The sequence below is a fragment of the Antechinus flavipes genome, chromosome 3 (genome assembly GCF_016432865.1).
Source record: "Antechinus flavipes isolate AdamAnt ecotype Samford, QLD, Australia chromosome 3, AdamAnt_v2, whole genome shotgun sequence".
In the NCBI taxonomy this organism is placed as follows: Eukaryota; Metazoa; Chordata; class Mammalia; order Dasyuromorphia; family Dasyuridae; genus Antechinus; species Antechinus flavipes.
The window spans coordinates 630,800,182-630,821,649 of record NC_067400.1 but is presented as its reverse complement, the minus strand read 5'-3'; the positions used below and the strand labels follow the sequence as shown (position 1 = coordinate 630,821,649).

The window sequence follows — 21,468 nt, the reverse complement described above, 5'->3', positions numbered from 1 at the left end:
CCAGGATGGCACATAGGTCTTCTAGGAACATATCACTATGTTTGCAGGTACCAGTTGGGTGAGAGACAGTCTGGCACATAGGTTCTCCTAGGAACATATCCCCGTGCTTGCAGGTACCAGATAGGTCAGAGCCAGGATGGCACACAGGTCTTCTCGGAACATATCACTGTGCTTGCAGGTACCAGGTAGGTCAGAGCCAGGATGGCACATAGGTCTCCTTGGAACATATCACTGTGCTTGCAGGTACCAGGTAGAGAGAGCAGAGCCAAGATGATACATGGTCTCCTAGGAACATATCCCCGTGCTTGCAGGTACCAGGTAGGTCAGAGCCAGGATGGCACATAGGTCTTCTAGGAACATATCACTGTGCTTGCAGGTACCAGCTAGGTCCGAGCCAGCATGGCACATAGGTCTCCTAGGAACATATCCCCGTGCTTGCAGGTACCAGGTAGGTCAGAGACAGTCTGGAACATAGGTCTCTTAGGAACATATCCCCGTGCTTGCAGCGACCAGGTAGGTCAGAGCCAGGATGGCACATAGGTCTTCTAGGAACATATCACTGTGCTTGCAGGTACAGGTAGGTCAGAGCTAGGATGATATATAGGTCTTCTAGGAACATGTCACCGTGCTTGCAGGTACCAGGTAGATCAGAGACATTCTGGCACATAGGTTTCCTAGGAACATATCACCGTGCTTGCAGTCACCAGGTAGGTCAGAGCCAAGATGATACATAGGTCTCCTAGGAACATATCACCGTGCTTGCAGGTACCAGGTAGGTCAGAGACAGTCTGGCACATAGGTCTCCTAGGAACATATCACTGTTCTTGCAGGTACAGGTAGGTCAGAGCCAGGATGGCACATAGGTCTCTTAGGAACATATCACTGTGCTTGCAGTGACCAGGTAAGTCAGAGACAGTCTGGCACATAGGTCTCCTAGGAACATATCATTGTGCTTGCAGGTACCAGGTAGGTCAGAGCCAGGATAGCACATAGGTCTTCTAGGAACATATCACTGTGCTTGCAGGTATCAGATAGGTCAGAGACAGTCTGGCACATAGGTCTCCTAGGAACATATCAGTGTGCTTGCAGATACGAGGTAGGTCCGAGCCAGGATGATACATAGGTCTCCTAGGAACATATCACTGTGCTTGCAGCGACCAGGTAGGCCAGAGGAGGATGGCACAAAAGTCTTCTAGGAACATATCACTGTGCTTGCAGGTACCAGGTAGGTCAGATCCAGGATGATACTTAGGTCTCCCAGGAACATATCAGTGTGCTTGCAGCGACCAGGTAGGCCAGAGCCAGGATGGCCCCTAGGTCTCCTAGGAACATATCACTTTTCTTGCAGGGACCATGTAGGTCAGAGCCAGGATGGCACATAGGTCTCCTTGGAACATGTCACTGTGCTTGCAGTCACCAGGTAGGTCAGAGCCAGGATGGTACATAGGTCTTCTAGAAACATATCACTGTGCTTGCAGTCACCAGGTAGGTCAGAGCCAGGATGGCACATAGGTCTTCTAGAAACATATCACTGTGCTTGCAGTCACCAGGTAGGTCAGAGCCAGGATGGCACATAGGTCTTCTAGGAACATATCACTGTGCTTGCAGCGACCAGGTGGGCCAGAGCCAGGATGGCCCCTAGGTCTCCTAGGAACATATCGCTTTTCTTGCAGGGACCATGTAGGTCAGAGCCAGGATGGCACATAGGTCTCCTCGGAACATATCACTGTGCTTGCAGTCACCAGGTAGGTCAGAGCCAGGATGGCAAATAGGTCTCCTAGGAACATATCACTTTTCTTGCAGGGACCATGTAGGTCAGAGCCAGGATGGCACATAGGTCTCCTCGGAACATATCACTGTGCTTGCAGGTACCAGATAGAGAGAGCAGAGCCAAGATGATACATGGTCTCCTAGGAACATATCCCCGTGCTTGCAGGTACCAGGTAGTTCAGAGACACTCTGGCATATAGGTCTCTAGGAACATATTACTGTGCTTGCAGGTACCAGGTAGGCCAGAGCCAGGATGGCACATAGGTCTTCTAGGAACATATTACTGTGCTTGCAGGTACCAGATAGGTCAGAGCCAGGATGGCACATAGGTCTTCTCGGAACATATCACTGTGCTTGCAGTCACCAGGTAGGTCAGAGCCAGGATGGCACATAAGTCTCTTAGGAACATATCACTGTGCTTGCAGGTACAGGTAGGTCAGAGCCAGGATGGCACATAGGTCTTCTAGGAACATATCACTATGTTTGCAGGTACCAGATAGGTCAGAGCCAGGATGGTACATAGGTCTTCTCAGAACATATCACTGTGCTTGCAGGTACCAGGTAGGTCAGAGCCAGGATGGCACATAGGTCTCCTTGGAACATATCACTGTGCTTGCAGGTACAGGTAGGTCAGAGCCAGGATGGCACATAGGTCTTCTAGGAACATATCACTATGTTTGCAGGTACCAGATAGGTCAGAGCCAGGATGGCACATAGGTCTTCTCGGAACATATCACTGTGCTTGCAGGTACCAGGTAGGTCAGAGCCAGGATGGCACATAGGTCTCCTTGGAACATGTCACTGTGCTTGCAGGTACCAGGTAGAGAGAGCAGAGCCAAGATGATACATAGGTCTCCTAGGAACATATCCCCGTGCTTGCAGGTACCAGGTAGTTCAGAGACACTCTGGCATATAGGTCTCTAGGAACATATTACTGTGCTTGCAGGTACCAGGTAGGTCAGAGCCAGGATGGCACATAGGTCTTCTAGGAACATATCACTGTGCTTGCAGGTACCAGCTAGGTCCGAGCCAGGATGGCACATAGGTCTCCTAGGAACATATCACTGTGCTTGCAGGTACCAGGTAGGTCAGAGACAGTATGGCACATAGGTCTCTTAGGAACATATCCCCGTGCTTGCAGGTACCAGGTAGGTCAGAGACAGTCTGGGACATAGGTCTTCTAGGAACATATCACCATGCTTGCACATTCCAGTTAGGCCAGGGACAGGATGGCACATAGGTCTTCTAGGAACATATCACTGTGCTTGCAGGTACCAGCTAGGTCTGAGCCAGGATGGCACATAGGTCTCCTAGGAACATATCACTGTGCTTGCAGGTACCAGGTAGGTCAGAGCCAGGATGGCACATAGGTCTTCTAGGAACATATCACTATGTTTGCAGGTACCAGATAGGTCAGAGCCAGGATGGCACATAGGTCTTCTCGGAACATATCACTGTGCTTGCAGGTACCAGGTAGGTCAGAGCCAGGATGGCACATAGGTCTCCTTGGAACATATCACTGTGCTTGCAGGTACCAGGTAGGTCAGAGCCAGGATGGCACATAGGTCTCCTAGGAACATATCACCGTGCTTGCAGGTACCAGGTAGTTCAGAGACACTCTGGCATATAGGTCTCTAGGAACATATTACTGTGCTTGCAGTTACCAGGTAGGTCAGAGCCAGGATGGCACATAGGTCTTCTAGGAACATATCACTGTGCTTGCAGGTACCAGCTAGGTCCGAGCCAGGATGGCACATAGGTCTCCTAGGAACATATCACTGTGCTTGCAGGTACCAGGTAGGTCAGAGACAGTCTGGCACATTGGTCTCTTAGGAACATATCCCCGTGCTTGCAGGTACCAGGTAGGTCAGAGACACTCTGGCACATAGGTCTTCTAGGAACATATCCCCGTGCTTGCAGCGACCAGGTAGGTCAGAGCCAGGATGGCACATAGGTCTTCTAGGAACATATCACTGTGCTTGCAGGTACCAGCTAGGTCAGAGCCAGGATGGCACATAGGTCTCCTAGGAACATATCACTGTGCTTGCAGGTACCAGGTAGGTCAGAGCCAGGATGGCACATAGGTCTTCTAGGAACATATCACTATGTTTGCAGGTACCAGATAGGTCAGAGCCAGGATGGCACATAGGTCTTCTCGGAACATATCACTGTGCTTGCAGGTACCAGGTAGGTCAGAGCCAGGATGGCACATAGGTCTCCTTGGAACATATCACTGTGCTTGCAGGTACAGGTAGGTCAGAGCCAGGATGGCACATAGATCTTCTAGGAACATATCACTATGTTTGCAGGTACCAGATAGGTCAGAGCCAGGATGGCACATAGGTCTTCTTGGAACATATCACTGTGCTTGCAGGTACCAGGTAGGTCAGAGCCAGGATGGCACATAGGTCTCCTTGGAACATGTCACTGTGCTTGCAGGTACCAGGTAGAGAGAGCAGAGCCAAGATGATACATAGGTCTCCTAGGAACATATCCCCGTGCTTGCAGGTACCAGGTAGTTCAGAGACACTCTGGCATATAGGTCTCTAGGAACATATTACTGTGCTTGCAGTTACCAGGTAGGTCAGAGCCACGATGGCACATAGGTCTTCTAGGAACATATCACTGTGCTTGCAGGTACCAGCTAGGTCCGAGCCAGGATGGCACATAGGTCTCCTAGGAACATATCACTGTGCTTGCAGGTACCAGGTAGGTCAGAGACAGTCTGGCACATTGGTCTCTTAGGAACATATCCCCGTGCTTGCAGGTACCAGGTAGGTCAGAGACAGTCTGGAACATAGGTCTCTTAGGAACATATCCCCGTGCTTGCAGCGACCAGGTAGGTCAGAGCCAGGATGGCACATAGGTCTTCTAGGAACATATCACTGTGCTTGCAGGTACAGGTAGGTCAGAGCTAGGATGATATATAGGTCTTCTAGGAACATGTCACCATGCTTGCACGTTCCAGTTAGGCCAGGGACAGGATGGCACACAGGTTTCCTAGGACCATATCACTGTGCTTGCAGTGACCAGGTAGGTCAGAGCCAGGATGGCACATAGGTGTTCTAGGAACATATCACTGTGCTTGCAGGGACCAGGTAGGTCAGAGCCAGGATGGTACATTGGTCTTCTAGGAACATATCACCGTGCTTGCAGGTAGCAGGTAGGTCACAGCCAGGATGGCACTTAGGTCTCCTAGGAACTTATCACTGTTCTTGCAGGTACAGGTAGGTCAGAGCCAGGATGGCACATAGGTCTCCTAGGAATATATCACCGTGCTTGCAGGGACCAGGTAAGTCAGAGACAGTCTGGCACATAGGTCTCCTAGGAACATATCATTGTGCTTGCAGGTACCAGGTAGGTCAGAGCCAGGATAGCACATAGGTCTTCTAGGAACATATCACTGTGCTTGCAGGTATCAGATAGGTCAGAGACAGTCTGGCACATAGGTCTCCTAGGAACATATCAGTGTGCTTGCAGGTACGAGGTAGGTCCAAGCCAGGATGATACATAGGTCTCCTAGGAACATATCACTGTGCTTGCAGCGACCAGGTGGGCCAGAGCCAGTATGGCCCCTAGGTCTCCTAGGAACATATCACTTTTCTTGCAGGGACCATGTAGGTCAGAGCCAGGATGGCACATAGGTCTTCTAGGAACATATCACTGTGCTTGAAGCGACCAGGTAGGCCAGAGCCAGGATGGCACATAGGTCTTCTAGGAACATATCACTATGCTTGCAGCGACCAGGTAGGCCAGAGCCAGGATGGCAAATAGGTCTCCTAGGAACGTATCACTTTTCTTGCAGGGACCATGTAGGTCAGAGCCAGGATGGCACATAGGTCTCCTTGGAACATATCACTGTGCTTGCAGTGACCAGGTAGGCCAGAGGAGGATGGCACAAAAGTCTTCTAGGAACATATCACTGTGCTTGCAGGTACCAGGTAGGTCAGATCCAGGATGATACTTAGGTCTCCCAGGAACATATCACTGTGCTTGCAGGTACCAGGTAGGTCAGAGCCAGGATGGAACACAGGGCTGATGAAAATTGATTTCTATATTTTTTTGCTGAGATAATTAGGGTTAAGTTACTTACCCAGGATCACACAGTATGACAACTGATCTTTAAGAGCAAAAAGAAGTATTTGAAGCCATGTCCCGTCTCCTGGCTCAGATCCAGCTCTCTTGCTTCCACCCAGAGGCTCTATTTGCCTGACCATAGAGTTCTTCATCACCAACTCAAGCCAGACACTCTAGTTTCTGCTCTTTGGCCATCTTGATGTCATGCCCCATAACTGTCTCTTTTCTCCTTTTAATTCTGAGAAGCACAATCACAACACCAACACTGGGGTCTCAAGTGGTGTTAAAAGGAAAATTTAGTTGGACAGAAGCAGCTACACTCAAAGAAAGAACACTGGGAAACGAATGTGAACTATTTGCATTTTTGTTTTTCTTCCTGGGTTATTTCTACGTTTTGAATCCAATTCTCCCTATGCAACAAGAGAACTGTTCGGTTCTGCAAACATATATTGTATCTAGGACATACTGCAACATATCTAACATATATAGGACTGCTTGCCATCTGGGGGAGAGGGTGGAGGGAGGAAGGGGAAAAATTGGAACAGAAGCGAATGCAAGGGATTATGTTAAAAAAAATTACCCTGGCCTGGGTTCTGTCAATATAAAGTTGTTATAAAATAAAATAAAATAAAAAAGGATGCTTATACAGGGTGGCCCTTCCCCCAGCCCTGGGCAGCCCAACTGGCCTTTGGGTTGACTATTCCCAGGTTAGAAAGCCATCCCTGCCTTAGAATCCCTGAGTAACCTTGAAAAGCCCTAAAGAAGCTCTGAATTCTCAGCTGAGCACTAAGCTTTAGCAGGAAGCCCAGCAGATACAGGAGTACACAAAGGTGTGTGTGTGTGTGTGTGTGTCTGTGCAGACAGGGGTGCTGGTTTGTACACATTTATGCACACTCCTTTTGGGGTCACTTGCACGCCAAATGTTCTCTTTCCTCTCCAGCTCAGTTGCCAAGAACTCCAGCATCTGGATGAGGGGTGTCCATCTGTGTCCTAAGGCCCCACTCTCCAGCCTAGGATCCTTCTAGAGCCTCTCCTTCCCCACCCCTCCCCACAGCTGGACAGGGTCCAGGAGGGTGGAGCCCACTCTTACTGCTGTGAAAATAAAAAGCCAGAGATCCTGAAGGATCCTGAGCTTTGATGTGAGCTCCCCCACCCCCACAGCCTCCCCATCTCAGCTCTCCCCGGCCTTCTTCCTCATCTCCTGCCATTCTTGTGCCTCAGGACCCACATGGTCTGCTCTCAGCACCCCTCCCTTTCGCATGAGGACCTGGATGTTGAAGGGAGAAGAGGGAAATGGGGAGTCTGAGGTGATTAATCAGGTACCAGCCTAACCCCTAGACTTGCAGGGAGATGAAGTTTGTAGAAGTGGGTGGAGAAAGTGTGTAATGGGGGCCTCGGCATTTGTGGGTTCTCCAGGTGTCTGACTTTCTGACTTCTCGGTCCTCATTCATCTTTGGATTCAAACTGGAGGAATAATTTTAGTTATAGTCAAGGAAATGTTCTGCAATCGCCCCATCCCGTGTCAGGGGCTCCGGGCCTAGGAGAAGGCCTCAGCTGGGTGGTCTCAGGCAGGCTTTCCTTTCCCGGCCGAGAAGCTTGGGCACGGGCGGGCCCTGCCCCGGCGCTGGGCGGAGGCACAAGGACGTTCCTGCTTTGGGTATCTGAAGAAAGCTACAGATCCCACTGGTCCCACAACAGGGATTTACTGCATGGGCTTTGAAAGAAGCATTTGCGGGAGATTCGCAGTTAGCCAGAAACCTCCCCCCCCTCCACCCAGGAGCTCCTGGCTCCCCCAAGCGGGAGGGGCCGATACAGCCTCTTAGCCCCGGATCTTCCGCGCTGAGGAAAGGACTTTGCTCCTAAAAGCGCCGGCGCGGACGTGAAAAGTAAAAACAACCGTGGGGGTTTTACCCCCTTCTCCACGGGGCTGAAGGAGGCGCTTAAAGGGGGGCCAGAAACCCGTGTTTCAGGGGGGCAGCTTGGGCGGAGGCTCACTCCCCCCCACGGACGGAGGGATGAGCGGCTGCCCCGGGGGAAATGTCCAAAGGAGCAGAAACGGCATCAAACCCGCGGCGGGGCCTGAGAGGGCTGAGCATGGGCGGGGTCTCTCCCTGTGCCCCCTCACAGAAGGGGAGAATGGGGAAAGGGCGCAGGTCCCGTGGCCCCTCCCGGGAGAAGGGGGGACCGAGCCCTCATTTGTAATTATGCAAATGATCGAACACAGAACGTCCACGTCCACTTTCCCATCGGGAATTTCTGATCACTTCCGGGTCTCTTTATTGTACGGAACCCCACATTCCACCCTCAGCTCATCCCCAAAGGCTTGGGAACAGACGCCCTGGGGCGCAGGAGCTGCTTCCTGGGTCCCGGGTTTATTTCTATTCTTCTTCCCCTGCTGGGAGAGGGAGGAGGGAGGAAGGTAGGGGCGTTTGTGCGCAGGCGCCGCCTGGGACTTCCCTTTTCCTTCTTAAGGCTCCTCCCCTTAGTCGCCAGTTCCTGGCCGGTCTTGGGGCAGAATTTGCCACAGTTTGCCAATGTGTCAGAAATTGCGTGTGCAGGCTCCGAGTGTGGGGGTGCGCGTGCGGGACAGGGTGTCGGTGGACAAGTTGTGCAAAGTGCAGTAGCTGTGAGTGGGGCGTGTAACTGAACTGCGTGTGCGCGTGGGGGAGGGGTACTGAGTGCACGTGGGTGTGGCTGCACCTGGGAAGGGCGGGGCTTCCCCCTGAGTGATTTCACCTGTGTGGGCTGAGATGGGGGAGGGTCTGGTCTTGTCCATCTCTGCAGCTTGGGGGGCTGCTGAGTGTCTCTTGGGGAGCCCAACTGACCCCTCACCCACTGAGCCCGGCCGGCCTTGGCCCTTTGCACACTTGGAGGGGGCGAGGATCCTGAAACTTGATCCGCGGTTACCTCAGTTTCCCCTAGTGTAAAAAGGGGGTGAGAGCAGCCCCTCCCCCTCTCCTTCCCAATGAGATCCCTTCTGTAAAGTACTAAATACAGGGCCTTATATACAGGAGCGCCCTCTACAGGCAGCTCTTAGTGGAAACTGCCCCGTCCTCCCCTTTGCCTGGAGGACCATAGGATGGTAGGACTGGTGGAGGAGGTCCTCCAGACTAGGACTGGAAGGGGGAGGGGTTGTTCAGGGTCTGGGCCTCCCATCCAGCTCTGCCCTTTGACCCTCATCCCTCCTGGTGTTCTTAGGACATCTCTCAGCAGTTCTAAGATCTTTGGGGGAGGGGACCCCATGTTACACTTGAGGAAAATGAGGCAGGCAGGGATGAAAGTCTTGGCCAAGGTTATAGGAAACTTCCAGGGATTCCGGTGAAGGCCCTGTGACCTTGACCCCATAGGGCTTATGCTCCCTGGGCTGTTCCTCTCCCCAGAGTGTAGGAAACCTTAATGTCCAGTGGGTTCTGGGCGAGTCTCCCTGGCCCCACAGGTGAGAGCTCTGTCTCCTTCTTTGAGCCTTGATTCTCTCCCTACTTCTCTGAGGTTTTTCTGCCTCCTCCTGGCGAGCAGCCTCTCCCCACTGTCCCTGCCCCAAGAGCTCTCTCTCTCTCTCATTGTGGGCAGGTCAACATCCAGCCTGGGCAGAGAAGGCTCAGACCCGTCCTCCCTCTCCCTCCCCAGCCCAGCAGGCAGAGGACCCAAGGAACCAGACAGATGGCGCTTGGCAGCCAGAGACCCTCGGGTCAGGTGAGTGCAGTCCTTCCCCAGAGCTGAACAGCATCATGCCATGGGGGAGGAGGAGGGTCCAGGAGAGTCCAGGAAGCTTCCTCCTGTCAGAGGAAGGGGGGCCCTAGTAGGGCAAGAATCACCCCCCTGGCACTGCCCATCCCCTGCCCCCTCGGGCCACACGGCGGCTCCCAGGGCTCTCTGAGTCCCTCCCTACCAGTTCTCACGACCCGTCAGTGAGCATTGAGAACGGGTGCTGGGTGCCAAGCACTTTGCCAACTTAGTGGGGAGGCAAAGGAAGGTTACAAATGGCCCCTGCCCTCCCTGAGCTGACAGTCCCGTTTGGTACAAACGTCTCAGCAGCTGTGTCCACACCAGCTCTGGACAGTGTAGGTGGGAGGCGCTCTCAGAGGGAAGGCTCTTCCACTTGGGGACCAGGAAAGTCTCTTTTTTTCAGAAGGTGAGATGGGAAGGAGGCCGGGAGGGCTGGGGAGGAGGGAGGATGTTTTCAGGATGAGAGAAATCTCTGGATGCCGGAGTGATGGGATGGAGGGTCCTGGCCAAGGCTCAGCCAGGGCCCAGTGTCCCTAGGGTCAGGAGGAGGAGAGGAAGAAGGTTGGGAGAAGCCTGGCCCGGCTTTGGGGCTGGTTCTGTGGCATCAGCCATGAGTCGGGAGTCATGGAAATAGGATCTTCTTTGATCCCCTTGTGAGAATCTTCAGGGTCCTTGCTGAGAACGCCCGGAATAAGGGAGCGCAGGATCCAGCAGAGACTAAACTGGGCTTGATTTCTCTACTCGGGAGAGTGACATTTTCCATGGGTGGCTGAGGGACATGTGTGTGTCCTACTTCAACAGAGGCACAGACACAGTCTCTCCTCCTTAGCCAAGGAGGCTCCTTCTTGACTCCTTCTACTAATCTCCTTCGACTTGACTAGGTTTTGTCTTGCAGCCAGGCTCACAACCAAGTTCAGGTAAGGATGACATCCAGTTAGGGCAAAGAGAAAGGAAAAGGGACCTTTTCAGAAAAAAACAAAAGACGTGGGTCTGTGCGTTTAGAGTCAGAAAGGTGTTCATGAGGCAGAATAGGCCCTGTGAAGTGAGTGCATGAGTATTACAGGGATTGGCAGAAGGAACATAATGAAGGGGACATTGAGTATATTGACATTGAGCACAGCCAGTGCAGAATCAAGTAGATTTATTCATGTTTGCGTAAATATTCAGAAAAGCTTCATTTGCTGGCTAAAAGCCTCGGTGGTATGTGTTGGGGGACATGAGTGCACATGGCATGATTGTGTTTCCTAGAGTTCAAGGAGGAAGCAGATTGAAGGAAGTGGCCTAAAGATGGCCAGACAGCAGCACTAGGGGGGATGGTGAGGATTGGATGCCATTGAGAAGTCTCCCCAGTCAGGAGGGCCTCTGGGTGGTCTTGAGAGCTGAAGGAAGTAGGAGTCATGGTATGAAGGGAGCCCCCAAGACCACTTCTGGTTCTATGATGGGCAGTCAGGGAGAGCTCAGGTCAGTCCCCTGACCTCTCTGACCTGTGGGCTCACACCTCCCTGGAGAGTGCAAGCGCAGTCCTGCATTTCTAGGAGACAATTATGTCAAGGAAAAGGGGAGTTTGTTCTCTTCAGGGCTTCTGCAGGGAAGAGAAGCCCCAGGTAAAGTTTGCTCAAAAAGATGGACCCTGTGGAAACCAGAAAAGACTCTTGTGAGGTCTGTGAACAAAGACCTTTCTGAGTTTTTTCTAGGTCCTAAGGCCACAGGCTCTTCCTCTCCCTCCTCTCATCCTCACGGCCAAGATCAAACTTTATTTTTTTTTAATAACTCTTATTGACAGAATCCATGCCAGGGTAATTTTTTACAACATTATCCCTTGCACTCTCTTCTGTTCCGATTTTTCCCCTCCCTCCCTCCACCCCCTCCCCGAGATGGCAAGCAGTCCTTTACATGTTAAATGGGTTACAGTATATCCTAGATACAATGTATGTGTGCAGAACCGAACAGTTCTCTTGTTGCACAGGGAGAATTGGATTCAGAAGGTAGAAATAACCCAGGAAGAAAAACAAAAATGCAAGCAGTTTATATTCATTTCCCACTGTCGTTTCTTTGGGTGTAGCTGCTTCTGTCCACAAGATCAAACTTTAACAGTAGACTGTTGTCTACTAATAGAAACGGCTCTTGGAAAAATTGAGATTCTGGAAGTCATACCATCCCTCAGTATAAATCTAGTTTTATGGAACTGACTTTCTCCTAAACTAGATTATAAGGTTTCATTGAAAGTCCCATGTGTTCTCCTCTTAGGATACTAGGATGTTTGACCTTCTATAGGTAGATCCTTAATGAAAAATATTCTAAAAATTGGGCATTAAGGCAATATGATTTGGGTCAGAATGACTCTGTTCTGTTATCTGAGTGCATTCAGTCTACAGTGTCATATTGCTAAGTGGTTAAATGGCTGCTTTCACCTGAATGAATTTGATTCAGTTTAAGGAATTTATAGGATTACGATTCTAATGATTCTTTTCTGCTAAATGGTCATTTAAATGTAATTCCTTAAACCTGTTCCAGTGCTGTCCTTAGGAAAGCAAAGCCTGTGGGAATCTAGATATTGAAAAATGAAGAATTACAATATTATAATATTTATTAAAAATGTTTACTTTATTTATTCATGCAGTTAGATCTATTTAGCTTTGAAACTAAAAGTAATATGAACAGCTTTCTGTTAGAGGATGAACTAAGGTCACTATAAATTCTCTTTTTTTTTGTAGGAAACTCTTTGGCCTTTAGCAGGTAACTGCCATGTTTCTATGTCAGGTCTTAAAAAATCTTCACAGCCTTGACTCAGTGTCTATAGAATGTAATGAAGCGGTTTAGGAAAATTCACCAATTCCACTTGGCATCGAAGTTACTCAGTTATGTCTCAATTCAAATGAGGTTTTATTCAATTGCTCAAAAATATAATACTAGACAGAAATTAAGCTAAAAGTGAAATATACACGAGAAGTAGATGAGTCAGATGTTTTCAAGAAAATCAAAATGAGAAAAAAAGGGATTTTTATTTGCAAGGAAGAGAATTGCTCCCAACAAAGAGAACTTCTGAGAAAGCCAATCCTGTCTTCTGCTGGAACTTAAAAAGTTCCAGTTCCAGTTTAGAATGAAAAAGCATCACCTCATTTAACGTATACTTTAACATATTTAACATATATTGGTCAACCTGCCATCTAGGGGAAGGGGTCGGGGGAAGGAGTGGAAAAGTTGGAACAAAAAGTCTTGCAATTTCAATGTTAAAAAATTAGCCATGCATATATCCTGTAAATAAAAAGCTATAATTAAAAAGAAAGAAAAGGCATCACCTGCCTAGTGCATTTCTCAAGCACATTTCCTATATTTAATAAGTTTAAAAATAGATAGTGCCTGCCAGCATGTCCAAGGATTTGCAGATGTGGGCACTCTCTTGCATGATAGCCATCATCTTTTCACTTCTCTTGATTCCTGATCCCCAATATTCTAGAGTTCTTACATAATGTTGAAACCTTCTTTTTCAGAAAAAATCTATAATTGTCATTCTTATGCATTTGCTCCATCTCCAACTCCAAATGATAAAATATGACATTTTAAGTCAGGAAGGAGAGTCCCCTTTCCCCACAATTACTTTTCTTTTTCAATAATTCAATATTGAAGTGATTAAATCCATTCCACAAACAAGTGAAGGCAATCATAAAATAAAGAGAGCAGATGTTTTTTGACCATTACCCATCTTGCCCAATGTCATCTCGGCTTTCAGGGTAAGAGCAGAGAATGCTGCTTCACTTGGCTGCAAGCAGTCTAATACTACTACATTGTGCACATATTGGGAACAATATATCTCTAGGGTACTTTGCTTGCTTTCATCTAGATCAGAATATTTCAGACTTTCAGGAAATTTACCAATTTTTTTTGTTTCTTCTTTTATCAGTGATCTATTTTCAGGTTTTGTTGAATCGGAATATAAAGTCCTTGTCAACTTGCCCCAATCTCTTCATAGAATTTCCTTAACATGTCACTTACAACACTTCTGATGGGGAGGAATTTCCCCTCCCCTTCTCTCTCTAACACACATCCCAGTACCTCACTGATATGTCACCAACATTTTCCCTCCTTACATCAGGACAGGCATTATAGTCTTTTAGTATTCCATTGTGATTCTTATTTCAAACAGAAAAGTTTTTCTCAGTATCCCATTGGGCCCTTAATGCCTGGTTGTAAAGTGACAGTCATAAAGGTCATGTGATTTTTTTTTTTTAAGAGAAATTCCAACCCTGGTTCAGTTTTCTCCTCTGGATTGATGAAGGTTAGACTAGATTCTAGAGTCTCAGCTCAAAATCTTGTACCTTTTGATGGTTTAGGAGTTGGTGACCTTCAAGGATGTAATGGTGGACTTCACTGAGGAGGAATGGGGGCTTTTGGATCCTTCTCAGAAGGAGCTGTACAAGGAAGTCATGCTGGAGAATGTCCAGAATCTCCTGTCGCTGGGTAAGGACCATTTTCTGTCTTTTCTTGAGTTTTAGTTGTCAGTCCAAAAATAGCACTAGCAGGAAAGAATGGCTGCATATTCTGGTGCATCTCAGCCTTAGGTGCGAGGTCTTCTGAGTGTTCCAACTCTCCATCCACTTTGTTCTTGCCTTGTACCTTTTTAAAATTGAATCATTTACTTCCGTTTCAACAGGTGGAGCCATAGATGACTCAGATGATCAGTGTTCATTGTGAGGAAAAACATGATTTTTGTTTGACTGATTCTTGATGTCTCATTGAATCATTCACTTCCATTTGTTCAGTTCCTTTAGTGAATTTCTTCCTTCACTTAGCATTTTTTATCTCCTTTTGAATTTGGCAAATTGATCTATTAAATGATTGTTCTGTTCATTGCATTTTTTTTTCCATTTCAACCATTCTATTTTTTTAGGTAGTTGTTCTCTTTTCCATTTCACCAGTGCTATTTTTCAAGGAGGTCTTTTTTCTTTTTCCATCTTACCAAATCTATTTTTAAGAGGAGTTGTTTTCTTGAGACCATTTCTGTTTAGCCATTCCTCAATTAATGGGCATCTATTTATTTTTCTATTCTTTGCCACAAAAAAAGAGGTTCTACAAATATTTTTGCACATATGGGTTTTTTCCCTTATTTATGATTTCTTTGGTATTCAGACCCACTGGGGTTACTGCTGAATCACAGGATATGCAGAATTTTATATCCCGTTGGGCATTAGCCAAATTACTCTCCAGGGTGGGTGGATTTGGTCACCAGCAGCATATTATCTCCACCAGCAACATATTAGCATCCCACTTTTTCCTCATCCCTTCCGACATTGGTCATTATCTTTTTCTGTGATCTGAGATTTTATGATAGGTGTAAGGTGGTAATATCCATGATCTCCTGAGAGTGCTACGGAAGTGTTCAGCCCATCTCTCCAGGATCCTGTTGGTATCACTAATCAATGTGGTTCCATCAGCACTGAGTAGTTCAGCTTCACCTGATTAGGTCTTTGGTCCATAAATAGTTTTCAGGCATTGTAAAAGCAGTCAGCATCAACCTGAATTTTATGTGGCCTCTTAGCCCAGAATTTTGAATTTCTCTCAAGTTTTGTTTGCACTTAGCTGGTGGGGGACTTAAATGCTGGCTTTTTCAATGATTGAAGTAACTTATTTGCAGATTCTGTAGAGTTCTGAGTTTTTGTTTGATACCATCTGAATTTCTCCACCATTTGCATCAGACCAATTTGGATATTTTCGAGTGTTCTGTCCCAGATGAGTAACTGGGGTACGGTATGATAAATCTCTGAAAGTTACCCATTCCTTTTCAGCTCAGATGTTGCAAACTATTGTCTCCATGTTAGAAACAAATTTTTCTCCCTTGGAGAATAACTTTAATCTGTTGATATTGAATCTGGCTGTTATCTTGGCCTATTGCTGCCCCTTTTGTTCAACTCAAGTACTCTGCTGTGCCCATCTCCTCGGTCACTTTCACATCCTGTAGGTCTCTTCTCCTTGTAGAGAAAGAATCTATTAAGTGCCAGATTTTGCTACAAGAATGTATCCATGAAATTTTATTCTATTGAGGTTAGTCAGGAGAAGGGCATGAGCTACCTAAATCTTAAGTCATCATTACTTTTGCTTTTAATTATCTGTGTATTCCTTTTTGTGCCTTTGTGTTTGATTGTTCATTTTCTTCAGATGTGGAGCCCAAGTTTGAAAGGAATGAAATGACTAGAAAGCTGAGACTTTTTGTTGAAGAACGTGACCTGCAAAGATTCATGATGGATGATCCCTGTGCCTTGACTTTGAAGGAAATCCATGCCTCTAACATCAAAGTAGATAATCCAAAGATTCACTGTGAATTGGATGAAAGTAGAAAGAGATTCAGTCAATTTTGTTCCCTAAATCAGTATAAGAAAATGCATTCAGGGAAGAACTGGCTTCTGGATAGTGAATATCAGAAGTGTTTTCCTGAACAGGTAGAGCTTTTTCTTTCCCAGGAGAAGCCTGCTGAAATTCTAATGAATCTGGATAATCAATGGGAAATGGCCTTCAGCAAGAGTTCAGACTTCACTAGACATCAGAAAAATGATCATGGGGAAATGTTTTGTTTGGGTAGTCAAGATGGAAAGGCCTTGAGTCAGACCTCTAAGCTCATTACTCAGCAGGTAATTCAGATAAGAAAGCAACCTGATGAATATAGTGAATGTCAAGCAATGTCATCCCATCATTCATCTCTTCCTTACCAATATGGAATTAACCCTGAAATGAAAAAACCTTTATTTGGTGAATGTGGGAAGGTCCATAGTTGGAACTCAGACCTTGATAGATCTCAGAAGATTCATCCTGGAGAGTTTTATAAATGTAATGAAGGTGGGAAGAGCTTCACACAGGAATTCTTTCTAGCTGTACCTGAGGGATTCCATACTGGTGAGAATCCTTTTGAAACTAATTACTGTGGAAAGACTTTTGCATCTAGTTCCACTCTTAGTAAGCATCAGAGAATCCAGACTGGAGAAAAACCTTTTAATTGTAATCAGTGTGGAAAGTTTTTCACACAGAGTGTCAGTCTTACTGAACATCAGGGAATCCGTACAGGAGAAATTTTTTATAAATGTAATCAATGTGGAAAGGCTTTAATAAAGAGATCCAGTCTTGCTGTACATCAGAGAATCCACACAGGAGAAAAGCCTTATAAATGTAATCATTGTGAAAAGACTTTCACATGGAAGGGAGATCTTAGCAGACATCAGAGAATCCACACTGGAGAGAAACCATTTAAATGTAATCAATGTGGAAAGGCTTTCATAAGAAATTACATGCTTGTAGAACATCAGAGAATCCACACAGGAGAAAAACCCCATAAATGTATTTATTGTGGAAAGGCTTTCATAAGGAGAGCCAGTCTTGTTTTACATCAGAGAATCCACACTGGAGAAAAACCTTTTAAATGTAATCAATGTGGAAAGGCTTTCGTAAGAAATTACATGCTTGTAGAACATCAGAGAACGCACACAGGAGAAAAACCTTATAAATGTATTAATTGTGGAAAGGCTTTCATAACGAGAGCCAATCTTGTTTTACATCAGAGAATCCACACTGGAGAAAAACCTTTTAAATGTAATCAATGTGGAAAGGCTTTCAGGTTCAATTATGTTCTAGCAGAACATCAGAGAATCCACACTGGAGAGAAACCTTATAAATGTAATCAGTGTGGAAAGGCTTTCATAAAGAATGCAGATCTTGCTGTACATCAGAGAATCCACACAGGAGAAAAGCCTTATAAATGTAATCAATGTGGAGAGACTTTCACACAGAGTTCCAGTCTTACTGTACATCAGAGAATCCACACTGGAGAGAAACCTTTTAAATGTAATCACTGTGGAAAGGCTTTCATTAGAAATTACATGCTTGTAGAACATCAGAGAATCCACACAGGAGAAAAACCTTATAAATGTAATCAATGTGGAAAGGCTTTCATAAAGAGTGCAGATCTTGCTGTACATAAGAGAATCCACACAGGAGAAAAACCTTATAAATGTAATCACTGTGGAAAGGCTTTCACATACAGTACCAGTCGTGCTTTACACCAAAGAATCCATACTGGAGAGAAACCTTTTAAATGTAATCAATGTGGAATGGCTTTTAGAAGGAATTACAAGCTTGTAGAACATCAGAGAATCCACACAGGAGAAAAGCCTTATAAATGTAATCAATGTGGAGAGGCTTTCATAAAGAGAGACAGTCTTGCTTTACACCAGGAAATCCATACTGGTGAAAAACCTTATCAATGTAATCAATGTGGAAAGGCTTTCACGTGCAAGGGAGATCTTAGTAGACATCAGAAAATCCACACTGGAGAGAAACCTTTTAAATGTAATCAATGTGGAAAGGCTTTCATACGTAATTGCAGGCTTACAGAACACCAGAGAATTCACACAGGAGAAAAGCCTTATAAATGTAATCAATGTGGAAAGGCTTTCAGAAAGAGAGAGAGTCTTATTTCACATCAGGGAATCCACACAGGGGAAAAGCCTTTTGAATGTAATCAATGTGGAAAGGCTTTCAGATTCAATTATGTTCTAGCAGAACATCAGAGAATCCACACTGGGGAGAAACCTTATAAATGTAATCACTGTGGAAAGGCTTTCATAACGAGAGCCAGTCTTCTTTTACATCAGAGAATCCACACAGGAGAAAAGCGTTATAAATGTAATCAATGTGGAGAGGCTTTCACACAGAGTTCCAGTCTTACTGTACATCAGAGAATCCACACTGGAGAGAAACCTTTTAAATGTAATCAATGTGGAAAGGCTTTCATATATAATTACAGGCTTACAAAACATCAGAGAATCCACACAGGAGAAAAGCCTTATAAATGTAATCAATGTGGAAAGGCTTTCATAAGCAGAGGAAATCTTGCTATACATCAGAGCATCCACACAGGAGAAAAGCCTTATACGTGTAATCAATGTGGAAAGGCATTCAGATGTAATTACACTCTTGTAGAACATCAGAGAATACACACAGGAGAAAAACCTTATCAATGTAATCAATGTGGAAAGGCTTTCACATGCAAGGGAGTTCTTAGTAGACATCAGAAAATCCACACTGGCGAGAAACCTTTTGAATGTAATCAATGTGGAAAGGCTTTCATAGCGAGAGCCAGTCTTGTTTTACATCAGAGAAGCCACACTGGAGAGAAACCTTATAAATGTAATCAATGTGGAAAGTTTTTCAAAAGGAGAGCCAGTCTTAATTTACATCAGAGAATCCACACAGGAGAAAAGCCTTATAAATGTAATCAATGTGGAAAGTTTTTCACGCGGAGTGCCCATCTTGCTGAACATCAGGGAATCCACACAGGAGAAAAGCCTTATAAATGTAATCAATGTGGAAAGGGTTTCATAAGTAATTACAGGTTTGCAGAACATCAGAGAATTCACATTGGAGAGAAACATTATAAATGTAATCATTGTGGAAAGGCTTTCAGACATAATTCCAAGCTTACAGAACATCAGAGAATCCACACTGGAGAGAAACCTTATGAATGCAATCATTGTGGAAAGGCTTTCAGACTTAAGTACCAGCTTACCGAACATCAAAGAATGCACACTGGAGAAAAACCTTATAAATGTAATCAATGTGAGAAAGCCTTTACACGAAAGACAAATCTTACAACACATCAGAAAATCCACACAGGAGAGAAAATCTCATAAATTGAATCAACGTGGAAAGCTTTCATAGACAGTCATTCTTTCTTTACATCAGAGAATCCACACAAGGGAAAAGCCTTATAAGTGTTTCACATGCAAGAGAGATCTTAGCAGACATCAGAAAGTCCACATGGGTGAGAAACAGTTTGAATGTAATAAACGTGGAAAGGCTTTTACACATGGTGCCTGTCTTGCTAGACACCAGAGAACTCACATTGGAAAGAAACCTTTTGAAAGTATTCAGTGTGGAAAGGCTTTTGCCCAGAAGTGTAATCTTGTTGAACATCAATCCACACTGGAGAGAAACATTTTGAATGAAATCAGTGAAGAAAGGATTTCACGCTGAGGTCTTTTCCAGCTGCACATCAGAGAATTCACCTTGGAGAGACACCTTATAAATGAAATTAATATGCAAAGGCATTGAGTTACAAATCCAAGATTGGTAAACATCAGAGAATCCTCAGTAAGGAGAAGTATTATGATAGTAATAAACATGAGATGATTTCACAAAGAATTCTCATCTGGCTGTATATGAGACAATCTACACGGGGGAGAAACCTCATAAAAAATTCAATGAAGAAAGGCTTTCAGCAAAGGCAGGGGCCCAAGCCCAAGCTCACTACCAAATACTTAATGGCAGCACAAAGAAAACTCTATTCTACTGGCAGAGTACATGCAGGAGGCGGTGCTGCTTCCATTGTGGGCACCCAGACATCAGGGTGTGATGATGGGTGAGGGCTGGAAAGAAGACTCAGTAGGGGATTATGCTGAGAGCCAGGGAGGAGTTCTGACTCTGAAATACCCCACTGAACTTGGAGTAGTCACCAACTGAAGGGGCATGGAGAGCTGAGGCCATGCTTTCTATAATGTATTCCATGAGACCACCAAAGAACCCATTGTGCTGCTCACAGAAGCCCTCTGATCCAAAAGGAAAAGAAGATTATGTTTGAGACCTTCAGCCCCCTGTTTCAGTCACTGCCATCCTGGCTGGCTGCCTCCCTGCCTCTAGCCATACCCCTGGGGTTGTGCTGAACTCTGGGGATGATGGGACATACCTGGTGCCTGTTTTTCAAGGTGACATCCTTGCAGTAGCCAAACTTCCTGGCTCTGACTGGCTGTGATCAGACAGACTACCGCATAATGATTTGGACCCAGGCCATTTTCCCTCCTGCAGCTACTGAGAGCCAGAAGGTGTGACATCATGAGCCGTGACTCAGGGCCCCAGATTTTGTTCAGGAGCTGGCCTTTGCCACATGCAGCTGCCACTGGAAAAGAGCACTGAGCTCCCTGAGAGTCAAGTCATCGATTTGGCAGGGCTAGAGCTGGAGCCCAGAAGCTCTCTGCCTGTGGAGTCCACCAAGCTCCCTTCAATTCCACCAGGTGTGAGGTCAGTATGGGAGGGTTTGTCTGCCCATCCTGGGAGCCAAAGGCCCATACCTAGACCTTGCTGGAGGGAAGCACAAAGAGATGACTGCCTCAGGCCCCAACCCAGTGACAATCAAGTTCATTCCCCCACCTGAGCACTTTGATTTTTCTCTCATCTTTTTCCTGTGCAGCAAAATAACTGTGGAAATATGTATAGAAGAATTGCACATTTAACACATTGGATTATTTGCTGAGAGGCTGGGGCAAGGGACAGAAAACATTTAGAACACAAGGTTTTATAAGGGTGAATGCTCAAAATTATCCATACACATTGTTTGTAAATAAAAAGGCTTAATTAATAAAAAAAAATTAATCATTCCAGATATTGTATTATGCAGTGTGACAGAGGGTTTCTTGCCTCTAGGAAGCCTGTCCTGCTTGATAAGAAGCAGCTATATAACATCAGTCCAGATGTGGGAGAGGAGGTTGGGATGGAAGAGGTACAGGTTTTGTTGTCTATGGAAATGATGTGATATCTAAAAAAAAAAGTTACCTTTGTTTCTTCTGCCCTCATTTGTGTAATTGTTCAAGCCTAAATTGCTTCCTGCTCCCAATAAGGATGGACAGGACAACATTAGAGACTTCCCTGGAATATCATGGGATTGGTGCCAGTACTTGATGGACTGAAGGAGAGTACCCTGTTCCCTGATTTAAGACCAGTTCAAATAACAATGTGCACATTAAAGAGACTTTAAGAAAATGAATTTCAGACACCTGCTTTCTGCAGTGGTTTAGTCTGTTTAGATTGTCATTTCTCAGGATTTTTTTGAACCCAATTGGTAATCCTCAACCTTTTTCC

General features: G+C 45.8%; 3 protein-coding genes across 6 annotated transcripts in view; 1 reads left to right on the top strand and 2 right to left on the bottom strand.

The window, feature by feature from the left end:
- The window catches only part of LOC127556769 (zinc finger protein 665-like), a 572,139-nt gene that overhangs the window by 265,585 nt on the left and 285,086 nt on the right, over nt 1-21,468 (bottom strand). The gene's annotated exons all lie outside the window — the stretch shown is intronic.
- LOC127556748 (zinc finger protein ZFP2-like) overlaps nt 1-21,468 on the bottom strand; it is a 605,234-nt gene that overhangs the window by 388,478 nt on the left and 195,288 nt on the right. The window lies entirely within an intron of this gene.
- LOC127557670 (zinc finger protein 333-like) lies at nt 4,366-15,718 on the top strand. The gene is made up of 7 exons (XM_051990980.1): nt 4,366-4,407; nt 4,538-4,609; nt 4,992-4,997; nt 5,121-5,127; nt 8,334-8,473; nt 9,418-9,540; nt 13,905-15,718. The coding sequence occupies exons 1-7, from the start codon at nt 4,366-4,368 to the stop codon at nt 14,064-14,066; spliced, it is 552 nt and encodes a 183-aa protein (XP_051846940.1). The 3' UTR covers nt 14,067-15,718.

What these genes read in the sequence shown, in the direction of transcription:
- LOC127557670 (XM_051990980.1), top strand. Translation starts at nt 4,366, where the DNA reads ATGGCACATAGGTCTTCTAGGAACATATCACTGTGCTTGCAG. An exon ending in ACATATCACTGTGCTTGCAG is followed by an intron (nt 4,408 to 4,537) that starts GTACCAGCTAGG and finishes CCGTGCTTGCAG; the next exon opens with GTACCAGGTAGGTCAGAGAC. An exon ending in TTGTGCAAAGTGCAGTAGCT is followed by an intron (nt 8,474 to 9,417) that starts GTGAGTGGGGCG and finishes CATTGTGGGCAG; the next exon opens with GTCAACATCCAGCCTGGGCA.